The following is a 15,149-nucleotide window of genomic DNA, read 5'->3' on the forward strand; positions in this document are numbered from 1 at the left end:
TTGTTGTAATGCATTTGTTGCTCCATTGGTGTATGTTGTTGTATAGACAACAGTTTATGATTCTGAAAAGTGGATGTATCACTATCTCGGTGCTGATGGCACTGACTTTACACCCCCATTTTGACATGATGAGCTATAAGTTCCAGGAATGTTTCACTCCTAAAGGAACTCAAGCTGAGCACGCGTCTATTCAATGTATGACTGAGCTCTTTCTACAAGGTAACGTCATCAGCTGTTCACACCAAAATGTGAAGGAAACATCCCCACAGTTTGTGACATCTTAGAAAATCCTTCTTTCTTTTTCTGTCTCTCTGTGTCAGTGTCTGTTTTTCCCCCCTTCTTTCTTTTCTCTCCCCTTCGTTCACTCCTCTCCCAGCTGTTTCCTTTCTCCGACTCCTTTCTCCTCATTACTCAAGGACCCCTTTTCCAGGAACCTGTCTTTTTAACCGATTTTTACTTCCTCTCTCTTTTGCCTTCAACATTTCAACCCGGGCTTGCTTCTTTCATTATTATCTTATTTCATTATTCTGGCATTCAGGCAACAGGAGACAGACAAGCTTGTTTGTCTCCTCCTCTCTTGTTTCGGTCTCCTTCTTCAGTCGTTTTTCTCGCTCTTCTGGTTGCGCGCAAGCAGCAATGAGCAGTCAAGCTCATCTCCTGGCCAGAGCAAACAAAACCATGGCCACATTCCCCGAGCTCAATTTGCTGTTACGACTCAGCTCTGTGAATTGGGAGTTTTCAAGCTTGAAGTCTGGAGGAGTAGCTGGGTGGCTTCTGGCTGCTAATCGGCTCACACCATTTTGTGTGTGCGTGTGTGTGTGTGTGTGTGTGAACCCAAGAAATTACTTCTGTGGTCAAGAGGGGAAAAAGCCTGAATATTTTAAAGCTCTTTATTTTTTCTATAATAGTCAAAGCAACTAAAAAAAAATTGACATATGAAATGAATGTGAAAATATGAAAGCATCATCAATACCAACAACCCAATGCACTCTTTCATAACTCTATTTAGAGTCTGATATCCCATTGTCTGTTATCACTAGGGTTGATTTGGTTGGGTGGTAGTGTACAATGATGAGTTTTCCACATTACTGGTGTTGGGTGATGTTGATGATGTTTTAAACCATTAACAGTCAGGTTGGATAGTGATGGCTGGTTGTCAATAAACCCCATTTTACCAGATGTGATGCTACATAGTATATTACTGTATGTACAATTATTGTTTTTAGCATTTATAGCATCAAGAAAAAGTTTGTTTTGTATCTTTCTTAGGGCCCGAACACTGACAGACATAAAACTCATTGGAGCCAAACGCTAAACCCAACAGTAAGTCCGCCATTTTTAATTGAAAGTTCGAAATTAGTGCGATTTTGACTTTTACTTTAACAAACTCCTCCTAGAGATGTCATCCGATCAACATCAAACTTGGTCTGTGTCATCTTATGACGTAAACGATGAAAATTTATTAAAAGAAAAACTTTTTCGTAATAGGGCATGGCCGTGGCTGGGTGTGCATTTTGTGCGTTTCGCCATTGAAACAGGAAGTGGGTGTAATTTGAGGGCACATTGTCCATTTGGTTCAAAACTTTTCACGATTCATCAGAGTCCGACCCTGACCGTAGCATTGACGCACGCACATTAGCGAGGGCCTGTCCAACGCTGCTTGCAGCTTTATTTACTTTATAATTTGTAACTTATTATCTAATTTAGTTCCTTTTTGGAAGAAGTAACTAGTAAGTGTAACTAATCACTTTTTAAAAGCAACTTGCCCAACACTGGTGGCGACAGAGTAATTAGTAAATATTTCAAAATGTAGCCAACAAATTACCTTTTGACTGCAACAGTGACATAAAGCAGACCGCTGGGGAAGCCTTAACTTAAAACCAGAGATTATTTCTAATGTGAAAAATGTGAAATTATGACCAGCCATGAAGCAGGCAATTGGTGAGTATGGAGTAAAAGTAAACCATTGGCTACACTGTTGCATGCAGTTCAAAGTCAAGATCATGTTTATTGTTTCACAATCAACTATTTCAACATTTTATGTTGAGTCACCATATATATATGTATGTATGTATGTACGTATTGTTTTAATTTTATTGTGGTAAATGCACATCTTAAATAATAGGTAGGTGAATGGAGTGGGAGAAAAATATGTCCCAACTGGTGCATACTTGTGTGTAGTGCTCATCTTTTTCCTTTCCATATTTGGTAAAGTGTTCTTTCTGCCATGTTTTAGGAATCATCAGAAATCATTACATTCATACTGTATATTCAAACATAAACAATCTGGTGTTCCATGGCAACAATAGAATCAAAGATAGAATAGAATAGAATCAATAACCATTTGGATTGAAAACATGAGAATACATGTTGTTGTTGTCATAACAACACACTGAACACTGGGACCAAACTTTAGTTCTGACACACATTCACTCAGACAGCAGTTTGTATCAGAGAGTCATTTGACTGTGACAATCCAAACATGCACATTGCAACAGGAGAAAAAACACTGGAAAAAATGGACTTCATCTCCAGAGAGATTCAACCAATCAATTTCTTTCTCAGTTCACTGAAAGAACAAGTACAGTGTGAGCTGAAGGACAGCGAGGCAACGCTCACCCAATGTGAATCTGAGGGGAGAGTTCACCTGCTCATCCAATCAGGTGAACTGGCCGATCTCTTCGATCAGCTCCAACAGCAGAGAGAGAGCAGCAGTTGGGGCCATGAGAAAGAGCTGATGCAGAGGGAGATGAGTGACTTGAAAGTTTAGCTGGCTGAACTTGTCCCCTCACCACCCAGGGAAACAGAGCATCTAAAAAATTCAGCAACAGGCTGCTAAAAGCCTAAAAAGTTCTGGACCTCCAGACCTTCATTACTGAAGACCTGAAGGTCAAAGTGGAGCAGATGAAGGGAGAAAAGGAGGCCCTGAAAAAGGAAGTGGAGACTCAGAAAGAGAGACAATAGCTCAAGGTAAGTAAGACCAACGTGGAGTTAGAGTTGGAGAGCTTTCTGGATATGGAAAGGGCTCAAACTCAGGAGCTGAAGGATAAATTGAGCTTTATGGAGGAAGCTCTCCGAGAACAGGAGAAGGAGGCAAGGGAGATACGGGAAAGATCCCAGGCTTCCCATAGAGCCCAGCTCGATGAGGCTCCGGCTGAACGTGTCCACTCCCCACCAGGGGAAACAGAGCGTCTGAAATCCCAGCTGGAAAAAGCCTAAAAAGATCTAGACCTGCAGACCTTCATTACTGAAGACCTGAAAGTTGATTTAAAGCAGATGAAGGGAGAGAAGCAGGCCCTTAAAAATATTGTGGCGACTCAGAAGTTGAAGCTTTGAAAAGAGAGGCAGATGCTCACAGTAGATAAGACCACCAACATGAAGTTGGAGAGCCATCTGGAGATGGAGAGAGCTCAAGCTCAGGAGCTAAAGGATAAAAATGAGCAAGGTAGAGGAAGCTCTCGTAAAACAGGACGAGGAGGCAAAGGAGATTCTGGAAAGATCCCAGGCTTCCCATAGAGCCCAGCTGGAGATGCAGGACCAAAACAACCAGTGGATCTGAGCTCTCCTTCATCTCCTGGTTGCAGATTATTCAGAGACCGTCCATGCACACAACAACTGTAACGTTGTCCTTCAATGGAAATAATTTCCACATTTTCAGATTACTTGGAGCTAGCATAGACAGTTAAAGAAGGGATCTAGCCATCCAATCCAAACCTCAGCCTGCTCAACTTGTGCAGAAACATTAAAATTGACATGACCAGCTTTTTTAAATAGTTTTTTAAAACTAAACAACTATAAAAGTCACACTTACTTACATTATGTATTGTTTGAAAACGGCTGACAGAAGCATGGGTACATACCTTTGAATTCACTCTGATGTTACGATCAAATGACAGGGTCAAATGCTGGGGAGTGGCCGAGGTTACACGTTGGGGGGCGGGGTTAAACGTTTAACTCAAAGACACGGCATGCAGGCCCACCGGTGACTGGAGATGCCCTGATGCCCTTCAACCACTGTCCTAGTTATGGGTAAATTAACCCAGCTATGGGTAAACAGTGAAGACCCCAACAGCGGTGCAGGTGGAAGATGTTGGTGTGAGAACCTCCACAACGTCTGGAAGGATTAAGAAGTTAACCCCACAGCCACGTGGGTTAACCCGGGAGGGTACAGTGGCTAGGGGAGCAAACCCTGTGGCGATGTAAGAACATTGAAACTATTCCTCACGACTATATAATAATACTGCATACACACAAACACTAGCTCTAAAATGATGTCATGTTTGTTGGTGTGCTGGCCCTGGGCCTGTCCTACACGTGTACTGTGGTATGTCTTGTTAACTTGCAGGTGTAGCCGAGGCGATAATGAGATGACTGTGATCACCTGGCTGGTCCTCCCAGACTATTTGACCCCGCCTGCCCCGAGACCGGGCGGCCGCATTCTCCCAACACCGCACCAACATGTTTTCTCTCTGTTTGAGTTTTCCCTTTGTTAACTACTGACAACATGCACCTCACATTCTCCATTACATCCATGAACCTTCATTCATCACCGATATTGACAATCCCACATCATTGTGCTCTTGTTTTCATCATTATTTAATAAATGTCACTTTATTATTGTTACGTTGCTGTGCATCTCTGTCTTTTGTTGTGGCCTGTGAGCTGGTCGTAACAGGTTGGGGGCTTGCTTGCCGTGAGTACAAAACCAGGACCTTGTTTGTGGTTTTCTCTCATTAATGAGTTGCGGTTGAGGTAATGTGGTTTAGTTGAGCTAGTCTATTGTTGTTTAAATTTTAAGTTACACTACAGTCATGTGCAATATAGTTTAATGTATCAGGGAAACGCAAACGCTCATTTTCATCCTCAACCCTCAAACTATAAATTGGCTCAAATTATTTTGAATGTTAATTATAGTATACTAAATATAGGGTTTTGTTCGGAGGTACAGTATATAGTAACTTAAATATAGTAACTTTTGTATAGTAACTTTACGCTGAGGTGTTAGTTTTACTATTCATTTATTTACTATTACATTATATTTGATGTCATACAGATATTAGAGAGCAATCCATTTTTCTATATTATACTGTATCTGCATTTTAGGCAATAGTGGAAAGTGACTAAGCACATTAACTTACACAATTTCGAGGCACTGTGTATTTCCATTAGGGTGTTTTATATACTCCACCACATTTCAGGGGCAACTATTGGGCTTTTTTACTTTTGACTACATGTATTAAACAGTTATTTAAGATTAAGATTTTACCTACAAAACATGTGAACGAGTTTACCAGTTTATAAATATATATTAACTTAGATTGAACTAAGAATATACTATTAATAATATAGAATGTCTTACACCACCACCCTCCGCAGTGCTCCTCTCCCTAGGAACTACTGTACGGAGGAAGTAGTTTCCTACACGGATGCATTTCACTGAAAGCACCCAGGTGTCATCATACTATGCTAGCCGTTAGCTTCTAAAACATAACCTTTGTCAACATATTAAACGAGTAATTTATTTTTTTCCACAGAGACTTATCCGAGTGAGCCTTTGCTTTAAAAAACGTGCCCGGTTGTTTGTGAGCTGTCTTTGAAGCAGCGGTATCGTTTGCTGCTCTGTGCTTACCGTTAGCTAAGTGCTAACAACAGTGACAGCAACCAACTTTGCATGCGTACCATTGCTGTCATTTCAAGTGGCAGCGGATCAACCGGGATCACTGACAGGTACATTTAGACATCATTTTCAAACATTGAGCGAGTCAGCGTGACAATTTCACCTCCTTGTTAATGCCATGTTGTAGTGTGCCTTGGCCATATTTAGCCAGTGCGCGGCTTACGTTAGTTGTATTGATAAGTGTCAGCCCTGGTTATTTGTTGCTAACCTGTTTAATTTGGACACAGTGTAGAAAGAAATGCTGGTTGCTTCATGATTTATGTTCTATATTATGCAAAAATGACCACGCATAGTTCATCTGGTGTCCCTTTGTTAGTGCAGTATTGTATTATAATGTGGTGTTATCACCACATGCTGTGTTGAAAACTGACACACGTGCTTGTTTCACATGTACGTACACACACACACACACACACACACACACAGACGTACCTTGTATTTGGATCATGTATGTGGTAGAGAAGATCATTTCACCTTCTTGAGTGCGAAATAGACATTTAGCTTTAGTGTTAGTCACCAAAAATGAGTTATTTAATTAATTACCAACAGGTGTATCCAGTGTCTCTACCTTTAGTAAGATAGTTAACCACCTCTGCAGCGCTTAGGAGGAAGGTCTGGCAAAGTGAGACTAACCTCAGAGTTGTCTAAGCAAAAGGCCATTAAAGCATCAACTAAACTTAAAATATGCACATATTCACAAACTGTATACAAATTATGCAACCTTACCTTCTATACATACACCTATCCACATAGAAGCGTCTACATACACATACAGATTTTAATCTGAGTTGTGGTACATTTTCATTATATGAATATGTTAATCTATGTTTGTCCCTCCCTCTTTGCCATCCCCAGCAGACATCATGGAGCTCCAGGCGGTGTTGATGGCGGCTGGTGGGGGTTCTCGTATGACTGATCTGACATACAATACCCCCAAACCAATGCTGCCTGTCGGCAACAAGCCCCTCATGTGGTACCCGCTTAACTTGCTGGAGAGGGTGGGCTTTGAAGGTGAGAGCTAAAGAATGTACCTTATCTTACCGTAACCATAACCTAATTCTAATTCTAACCCTAATCCTAAAACCAAATCCATCCATTGATCTTCATCCATCTCCGTCCGCTTATCCCGTATTGTGTCGCGGGGGCAGCAGCTCCAGCAGGGGACCCCAAACTTCCCTTTCCCGAGACACATCAACCAGCTCCAACTGGGGGATCCCGAGGTGTTCCCAGGCCAGGTTGGAGATATAATCTCTCCACCTAGTCCTGGGTATCCCCGAGGCCTCCTCCCAGCTGGATGTGCCTGGAACACCTCCCTAGCGAGGCGCCCTGGTGGCATCTTTACCAGATGCCCGAACCACCTCAACTGGCTCCTTTCGATGCAAAGGATGGGCGGCTCTACTCCGAGCTCCCCACAGAGGACTGAGCTTCTCACCCTATCTCTAAGGGAGATGCCAGCCACCCTCCTGAGGAAACCCATTTTGGCCGCTTGTAACCTGAAACTCGTTTTTTCGGTCATGACCCAGCCTTCATGACCATAGGTGACAGTAGGAAAAAAAACTGACCAGTAGATCGAGAGCTTTGTCTTCTGGCTCAGCTCTCCTTTCGTTACGACAGTGCGATAAATTGAATGTAATACCGCACCCGCTGCGCCGATTCTCCGACCAATCTCCCGCTCCATGGTCCTTTCACTCATGAACAAGACCCCGAGGTATTTATACTCCTTCACTTGGGGTAAGGACTCACTCCCTACCTGAAGAAAGCACTCCATCGGTTTCCAGCTGAGAACCATGGCCTCAGATTTAGAGTTGCTGATCCTCATCCCAGCCGCTTCCCACTCGGCTGCAAACCGATCCAGTGAGTGTTGAAGGTCACAGGCCGATGACGCCATCAGGACCACATCATCTGCAAAAAGCAGCGATGAGATCCCCGGCCCACCGAACTGCAACCCCTCCCCACCCCAACTAGACCTCGATATCCTGTCCATAATTACCACAAACAGGATTGGGGACAAAGCTCACCCCTGGCAAAGGCCAACCCTCACTTGAAAGGAGTCTGACTTACTGCAGAGAACCCAGACACAGTTCTTGCTTTGGTCATACAGAGATTGGATGGCCCTGAGAAGGGACCCACTCACCCCATGCAATATCTCCCGGGGGACCTGGTCATACGCCTTCTCCAGATCCACAAAACACATGTAGACTGGTTGGGCATACTCCCAGACTCCCTCCAAGAACCTTGCAAAAGTGAAGATCTGATCCGTTATTCCACGTCCAGAACGGAATCCGCATTATTCCTTTTGAACCCGAGGTTCGACTATCGGCCACACCCTCTTTTCCAGCACCTTGGAGTAGACTTTACCAGAGAGGCTTAGAGACTGATACTCTTGTATTTGGCACACACCCTTTGGTCCCCCTTTTTGAAGAGGAAAAACAGCACCCCGGTCTGTCACCGTCCCAGACCTCCACGAAAAGGTTGAAGAGGTGTGAGAACCAAGACAGCCCCTCCACACCGAAAGTCCTTCTCCATGTCTTCTCCGAACTTCTCCCACACACGCTGCTTTGCCTCCTTCACGGCAGAGGCTGCAGCCCTTTTGGGCCATTCGGTACCTTGCAACTGCCTCTGGATCCCGCCGGGATAGCGTATATATGTTATAGACAATCCATGACTACACCGAAGTCCAACAACAGACAACCACTCTGGTATAGAGGCAGGGAGACTTCAGAAATAATGGCGCCTAATTAGTCCTCTTCTCAGGACTGTGTGGGTGTGTAGAGTCTGTGCTTGATTGACAACCCTCCCTCTCTCTCCTTTTAAAAACATTAACGTTGTCTAATATGTGAACATAGCACAGCTGCTGTCAGAAAGACAGAGTGTGTGAGTAAGTGGGTCCAGAGAGACCCACTTACGCTAGTCCACTCGCAGGTCTCTAAATTGGAGAAAATAATGAATTCAGGTGGGTGGCGCGTGGAGGATTTTAAGACTGCGTATGGATTTGGAGGGAAAGCTGATCAATGCATAACTAATAGTGTGTACATGATATGCTCTATATTTGTGTAGTTCTTCTCATACAAAAATGTGTTGTGCTTTACACTAAAATAGCCAACAAAGGCTGTGCCTGTTGCACGTTGTCTCGACTCCTTTCTCCTTCAGTATCTTCAGAGACTCTTCAGTTTGAATCTCCTGTGGGCGGGACTAAGACTTGAAATTGGGAAAGGCCACGACTTTAACTGTCTTCCTTTCAAATATTGTATTCTATAGGTACCGTTACTTGTTTTAACAGCTATGTAAAAAATGATATCTCTACATTTAGTTATGTTTTTTTAAGAGAAAAATGTTACTCAGACACTTAAAATGGATATTGTTGTACTTTTTCATTTCCCTATGATACAAGTCGGGCAAATTGACAGACAATATCATACAAGCTTTATTATAGTTACCAAGAGATTCAAATCAACTGTGATTGAAAAATAAATATAAATTGCAGTTGACAGTTACTATGGCTAAAGTCAGAGAGCAACCGAGAAACTACAAACTGTAGTTCTACATTGTCTAATCTAATGTGATGGATAATTTGCATTGTTAAATTGTTTTTGTCTGTGTGATTTTAGAACACAAGCAGTTGCATGTTATGCTGAGAGAGAAACAAAATATTGACTCTAGTAGTTTGGAGTTAAAATTAGTTAACCCTTGTGTTGTCTTCCCCCAAATCCCTTTTTGTTGACGCTTTTGATCAATGTTTTACCTTTTCCTTACGTTTTTGTCCCATTTTTTTTAAAACACTTTTGTTGATTTGTTTGACGTTTTCAACACTATGTAACACTAACGTATTAACTTTAGTTTTACAGTTATTGTTGGAATTTATGGTCAATAAACCTCATTTATGGGAAATTATGTTAGAGTTAGAAAAGCAGAAATGAGGAATTATTTGACTAAAATCCAAGGAATGGGTGTTGATGGATAATAACGGACTGGAATAGGTCAACTTTTACTCAATACTATTTCAAAACCACTTCAATTTTTTTGGTCTCCTAATGCTATAAAATGGAACAAGACGCCCCAAAATTAATGAAAGTAGAGATTTGTACTTGCCAAAGAGCGTTGTGTGGAATCAGTCATGTTATTTTGGTTAATTAAAAAGAAAATTCATATAGGAAAACGGGTCAATTTGACCCGAGGACAACATGAGGGTTAAATTTATCACTATACTGAAAAAAAAAGAAACTGTTACTTTAACCCTTGTGTTGTCCTACCGGCTAAAGTAAAATCACATTTATTTGGACACTTTTGTCACTAACTACTGTTTTTTTGTCTCTTCAGCGTTTTTTTTTTTTTTTTTTAAATGTTTTTGTAGCATTTTTTGACATTTTTTGGAATAGTTTTAATCTCATAGTTTTAAGGTCAATACACCATATGTAACCCATATGAAATGTTTAAAAAGCAGAAAGTATGAATTAGTAAAGTATAATTCTAACTAATATTTAAGATCAAAGGAACGTATTTTGACACAGACTGTCAAAGTGAAGTCAGAATAATTCCATACAATTAAATAAAACACCAAAAATTCAATAAAATTAGTTTGAAATAAACTCAAATGTTCTGATATAGAAACTTTGAACATGGGTCAAATTTGACCCGAGGACGACAGGAGAGTTAAAAATGTGCTACACCTTCTTTGAAGCAGTTACATTTTAATAATAAGACCAAATTGTAATTCTTTCTTCCATTCCTTATAAGTGGTAGCTATGCTGTTAGGTTACTTTTTTCACATTGCCCCCAGCAAGGTTGCTCCTTTCTCTTCTAAAACAAGTTAACAACTGTGCTGCTTTTTCTTGTCATACTTTGAGCAGCTTGTCATCACATCATCAGCAATTGTTGGGTCAGGTGTGCATTTCCTGTCTAGATTTACAGTCCAGATTTTTGCCTCTTGTGCTGCAGCATGCAGTTGGTCCAGAAACGATGGGCTTATAAAGGGATTTGTTGCAGTTTTCTGTTCTTGCCAGGAAACAGGGCCGTTTGTTATAAACGCCTGTAGGTCCTCACTAGCCTAAATAAAACCAGCGTTCTATACATAATCATCCTGTGTGGCCAAGGGTTTACTGTGTACAGCCAGCTAGCCAAAGCCTTGTAATTAGGTTTTACTAGGCTGACATAGAACAAATGCCCGGTAGAAAACATGTTATGCAGACAAGGCTAATTAAGCCTCACGGACTCTGCACTGTTTTAGATTCATAAAGTGGTCTGTTTATGTTATTACCAACTTTCTAAAAAAAAAAGAGGGGGTAGTCAGGTCCTAGCCTGATTTAAAGTTCAGGATGTATCAAAGTCAAATAGACATATCCTGTGGTTTTCCTGGTCATCTATGTAATTATCAAGTTATTGTTCTTAGCTCAATGTGAGCAATATTTCACATTTAGGTAAATGTAATTCAGTCAAGGATCAGAGAGAAAGACCTTTATTTTAAAATTCTTTTTTTCCTGTGAAAATGCAGTTCTAGGAAAGAAATGTCATACCATCATAAAAGGTTTTAGGAGGTCTTTGTTTTAGGAGCTAAATGTAGTTTTCATAAGGCTTTAGTGAGCTACGTGATGTGTCTTTATTGCTTTCTGAAGATGCAGATTTTTTTATGTATTTCAGTGAAAGCATTATGATTTTAGAAGAAATGATGCTTTGCTTATTAGCAATATAGGAACACCTGACTTAAAAGAAACACATGGAGCACTGCAGCTATGAGTTATTGGGTTGTAGTAGCTCAGTCTGTAGGGAGATGGGTTTGGAACTGGAGGGTTGCCGGTTCAAGTCCCCACAAGGTCCAAAGTATGGCTGGAGAGGTACAAGTTCACTTCCTGGTCACTGCCATGGTGCTCTTGAGCAAGACACCAAACCCCCAACAGCTCAGGGTGCCATTTAGTATGTGTTATTCAGGCCTGTGTGTAAAGACACCAGAGTGTAAATTGTAATTTCCCCCTGCGGGATTAATAAACTACCCATTATTACTACATTATTATTATTGTTATCCTGACATTTTGCAGCAGTATGCTGCATATGATGCCTGACACTTATTCGCTGTGAACTGTCTTTCCAGAGGTGATAGTGATCACCACCAAAGAGGTCCAGAAGATGATGGTAACAGACCCTAAAATGAAGGTAGACGTGAAGATGAAACTGGATGTGGTTTGCATTCAGGAAGATGGAGACATGGGCACTGCAGACGCTCTCAGACACATCCAGCAGAAGATAAAGGTGTGTGTCTTTTTGTGTATCGAGACAATGGCAGATTGACCATTCATTACTTTGGGGTATAGTCAACGTCATTGCAGCCAAATTGAATTCTCTCCCACACAATAGTCTTTCATTGTTTATTTCCTCATTGATGTTCCACATTTGCAGTGTATATTTTGACTATTACATTTTACTTATTACATCAACAGTTAGCAATTATCTGAGCAAAGGTGAGTTATGCAAACTACGGTATGTTGTTTTCATTTTAAATGGCAAAAAGCAGCATTCAAAAATTAGTTCAATTTCCCATTGGCCAACTGATACACAGGATATTCTTTCTTTCCTTATTGCTTCAATATAAATAGAGTAAGGTTTTATCAATCTGTATTATTTGATAAACTAAATTGGACAGGGATATACTGTAAACAATCAGTAAAAAATGTGTTTTAAGTTCATGAAAAGAAGGCCAGTTCCTCAAAAGATTGAAGTATTCCAGTGTGGTTAATTAATTATTGTTGACTCATTACAACCTTAGTTTGAGCAAGATAACATGGTTAGGGTGTTTTATAATGAGCAACTGATCATGTTTTATTATGTGGTGGAAGGGGAGAGTCCAACAATTGTTATGCACTCGCCAATTCCAAATGTTCTGGATGCCAGTGTTTCGTAATGAGGGAGAGTTTTTCTTGTGTAATGTGAATCCTTAGAAAAATTGAGAGCGTCGTCGTAGGTAGAGAAGAAAAATGACAAAGCTTGAGGGGGAGGTTTAGGTGGGCATTGTGTGGACTGCTGGGTGACCACTGATCCGTGCCTGTCCCTCCCCCGAATGGTCAAGGCTGCTGAAGTGCCTCATTTCACCCTTTTAATATACACACACAAACATGCACAGGCACACGCATTTACACATGCCGGCATGGCATCCATGACCCCCAACCCCAATTTCCAGACACCCCTCTGTATCCTGCCTGATGATCCCTCCATCCGATTCTCTCTAAACAGATGAGGTCATGGTTAAGACTCAAACTCCCCATGCTGCCAGGTTACCCGGTGCACCATTTATTTTCATCCTGTAGTCATGCACATCTGTGCAACATTTGTGTTTGGGTATGTTTGGCTATATGTCGTCCCTCAGTATATGCCATGGTTCTGACTGACCTCCTGAGACCATGCAGACATGTTTGTACGAGGTTTTGTGTTGTTTAAAACTGTTGATGTATCTCTAAAGCAATTACTCTTGTTTATTGTTTGACCGTCGCTGATCGCTTAGGGTTGGCATCATGGCTTAGTAATGTTGAGTTTATAGAGATCTGTACTTTATTATATAATTACTGCTTCTTGTTTGGTTTCTCTACACGTTCCAGGTTTGGGGGAAGTATTGATTTACCTAAGGATCATAGTTAGTATCCTCCATCTCTAATACCCCCAAACAATAGTGCATGTTAAAAAAGTCATAATTCAACCTGTCCAATCTTCAATGAAGTCAAGATTAAGTTAAGTTTAAAAAAATAATCTCCTGGGGAATGAGTTTACCAACAAACATTTTTAATTTTGGCTAAAAGATTGGTTATGCATTTTATTGTGATTACAAAAATTTTAAATACATTATTTATAACAATCCCAAAAGTTCCCACTCCAAAACAGTCTTCTCAGTTGTAAAAAACAACAACTGAGATGTGCTTCCAGATACTTTTTTTTTTTTTTTTTAAATGTACCACATCAAACATACATTTGAAGACGTAAGTGTCCTGCCACGGCAGCTCATTACATTCTTCACAGCAAAATCAGTCGGCTTTGCTTTTGAGAACAGATTTATCAGAGACTTAAATTGCCGAATTTGTTGTGACAAGTGGGTTAAATGTGTTTTACTTTGGCATTTGACTAAGTCTGTACAGATTCTTATTTTTGTATTTATGTCTTTGCTCAATAGTTTTTTGATAGATGCATATTACACACACACACACACACACACACACACACACACACACACACACACAGGACTAGCTCCAGCATGCTGCCATTGAGAATAGTCGAATCCCTAATCCTTTGAGCAGCCAGCTAGATTAGAGGCATTGAGTTACACACACTCACACACTGGAGGGTGATGAGTGAAGAACTGTAACCATTGCCTGCCAAATCCTAGCACAGAGATCACTCAAACTGTCAAACTGATGCATGAGTACAGTATAGACACACACACACACTCACTCATCTCTTTACACAAACACCCTCCCATGAGGGGATTTGGTGTAACCTATCAAACAAAATACTTACAGGAATAGTGGGTGAGCAGAGTAGGTCATTCCTCTTGATTATTGAAAAGAGAGATTACAACCATCATATTTTATTTTGTTCACTCTTCAAACAGCGGAGCTACACATAAGTGGAGGGATGTTCCTGATTATTACTTACGTCTTTCACAATAAGCCAAACTAGTGAAAGGAGTACTTTACAGGCACTTTTTGCTTTGTCTGCTTAAAGCCTCTTTGACATTTGTATTATCATTCAAGCTTAATCATCTGGCAGAAAGAGTGTATGCAGGCTAAAAGAACAATATATACATTGCTGTTTCTGATTCAAAGGTTCACCTTTGGTCTACATCTGTTAGTCAGCTTGTAAGACTCGACACAAAAGGTGAAGAGAGAACGAAGGAGCTAAGGCTTTTCCTTTGAACGGAAGCTTTGCTCTTTGCCTCTAACCCTATACACCGTTTTCTTACTTCCTGGAGCACACAATAGTTCAAATAATCTAAAGAACATTATTTTAAGCCATGTTTTGGGCACAGTCCATGTTAAAAGTTGCCCGCGGGATCAGATGGCGTTGGAAATGCACTAGTTTGGTATTTGCTACATAAATGAAAAATAGAGATACATGAGAAGATGTTATGAATTGTATGGTTGCCATCTTGGGTATTCAGTTTTCATGATACATCTATGAGTACATCCTGGAAAGACACATTCAGGGCCCTATTTTAACGATCCAAACGGCACGGCGTTATGCGCATGGTGCAGGTGCGTTTAGGGCGTGTCCAAATCAAATTAAATGGCAGAAAAAAGGGTCCGTTTGCCGGGTGCATTGTTCAAAAGGGGTGTACAGTAATCCCTCGTTTATCGCGGGGGTTACGTTCCGAAAATGACCCGCAATAAGTGAAATCCGCGAAATAGAAAACTTTTTTTTGTTTTTTACAATTAGCAACTATTACATGTATACAAATACAGTGACTCACGTGTAGGCCGTTTCACTGCTCTTCAGACTG

General features: G+C 40.9%; 1 protein-coding gene and 1 long non-coding RNA gene across 4 annotated transcripts in view; one reads left to right on the forward strand and one right to left on the reverse strand.

Annotated features, from left to right (window-relative positions):
- Window positions 1–267: 267 nt before the first annotated feature.
- LOC117954474 lies at window positions 268–4,373 on the reverse strand. Its single transcript, XR_004658828.1, has 3 exons — window positions 4,313–4,373; window positions 4,113–4,114; window positions 268–279 (listed from the first exon to the last, which is right to left on the reverse strand). It is a non-coding gene; the product is annotated as an uncharacterized LOC117954474 (long non-coding RNA).
- A 1,024-nt stretch (window positions 4,374–5,397) lies between these two features.
- Window positions 5,398–15,149, forward strand: part of eif2b3 (eukaryotic translation initiation factor 2B, subunit 3 gamma) — a 34,680-nt gene continuing 24,928 nt past the window's right edge. The window contains exons 1-3 of one of the 3 annotated variants that reach the window (XM_034888362.1): window positions 5,398–5,727; window positions 6,523–6,688; window positions 11,760–11,917. In XM_034888362.1, coding sequence (XP_034744253.1) covers window positions 6,541–6,688; window positions 11,760–11,917 — 306 coding nt within the window. In that variant the 5' untranslated portion in view covers window positions 5,398–5,727; window positions 6,523–6,540. The remainder of the gene's footprint in view (window positions 5,728–6,522; window positions 6,689–11,759; window positions 11,918–15,149) is intronic. The other 2 variants (XM_034888363.1, XM_034888364.1) reach the window with 2 other exon arrangements.

Source organism: Etheostoma cragini, chromosome 12 (assembly GCF_013103735.1).
Source record: "Etheostoma cragini isolate CJK2018 chromosome 12, CSU_Ecrag_1.0, whole genome shotgun sequence".
Lineage (NCBI taxonomy): Eukaryota > Metazoa > Chordata > Actinopteri > Perciformes > Percidae > Etheostoma > Etheostoma cragini.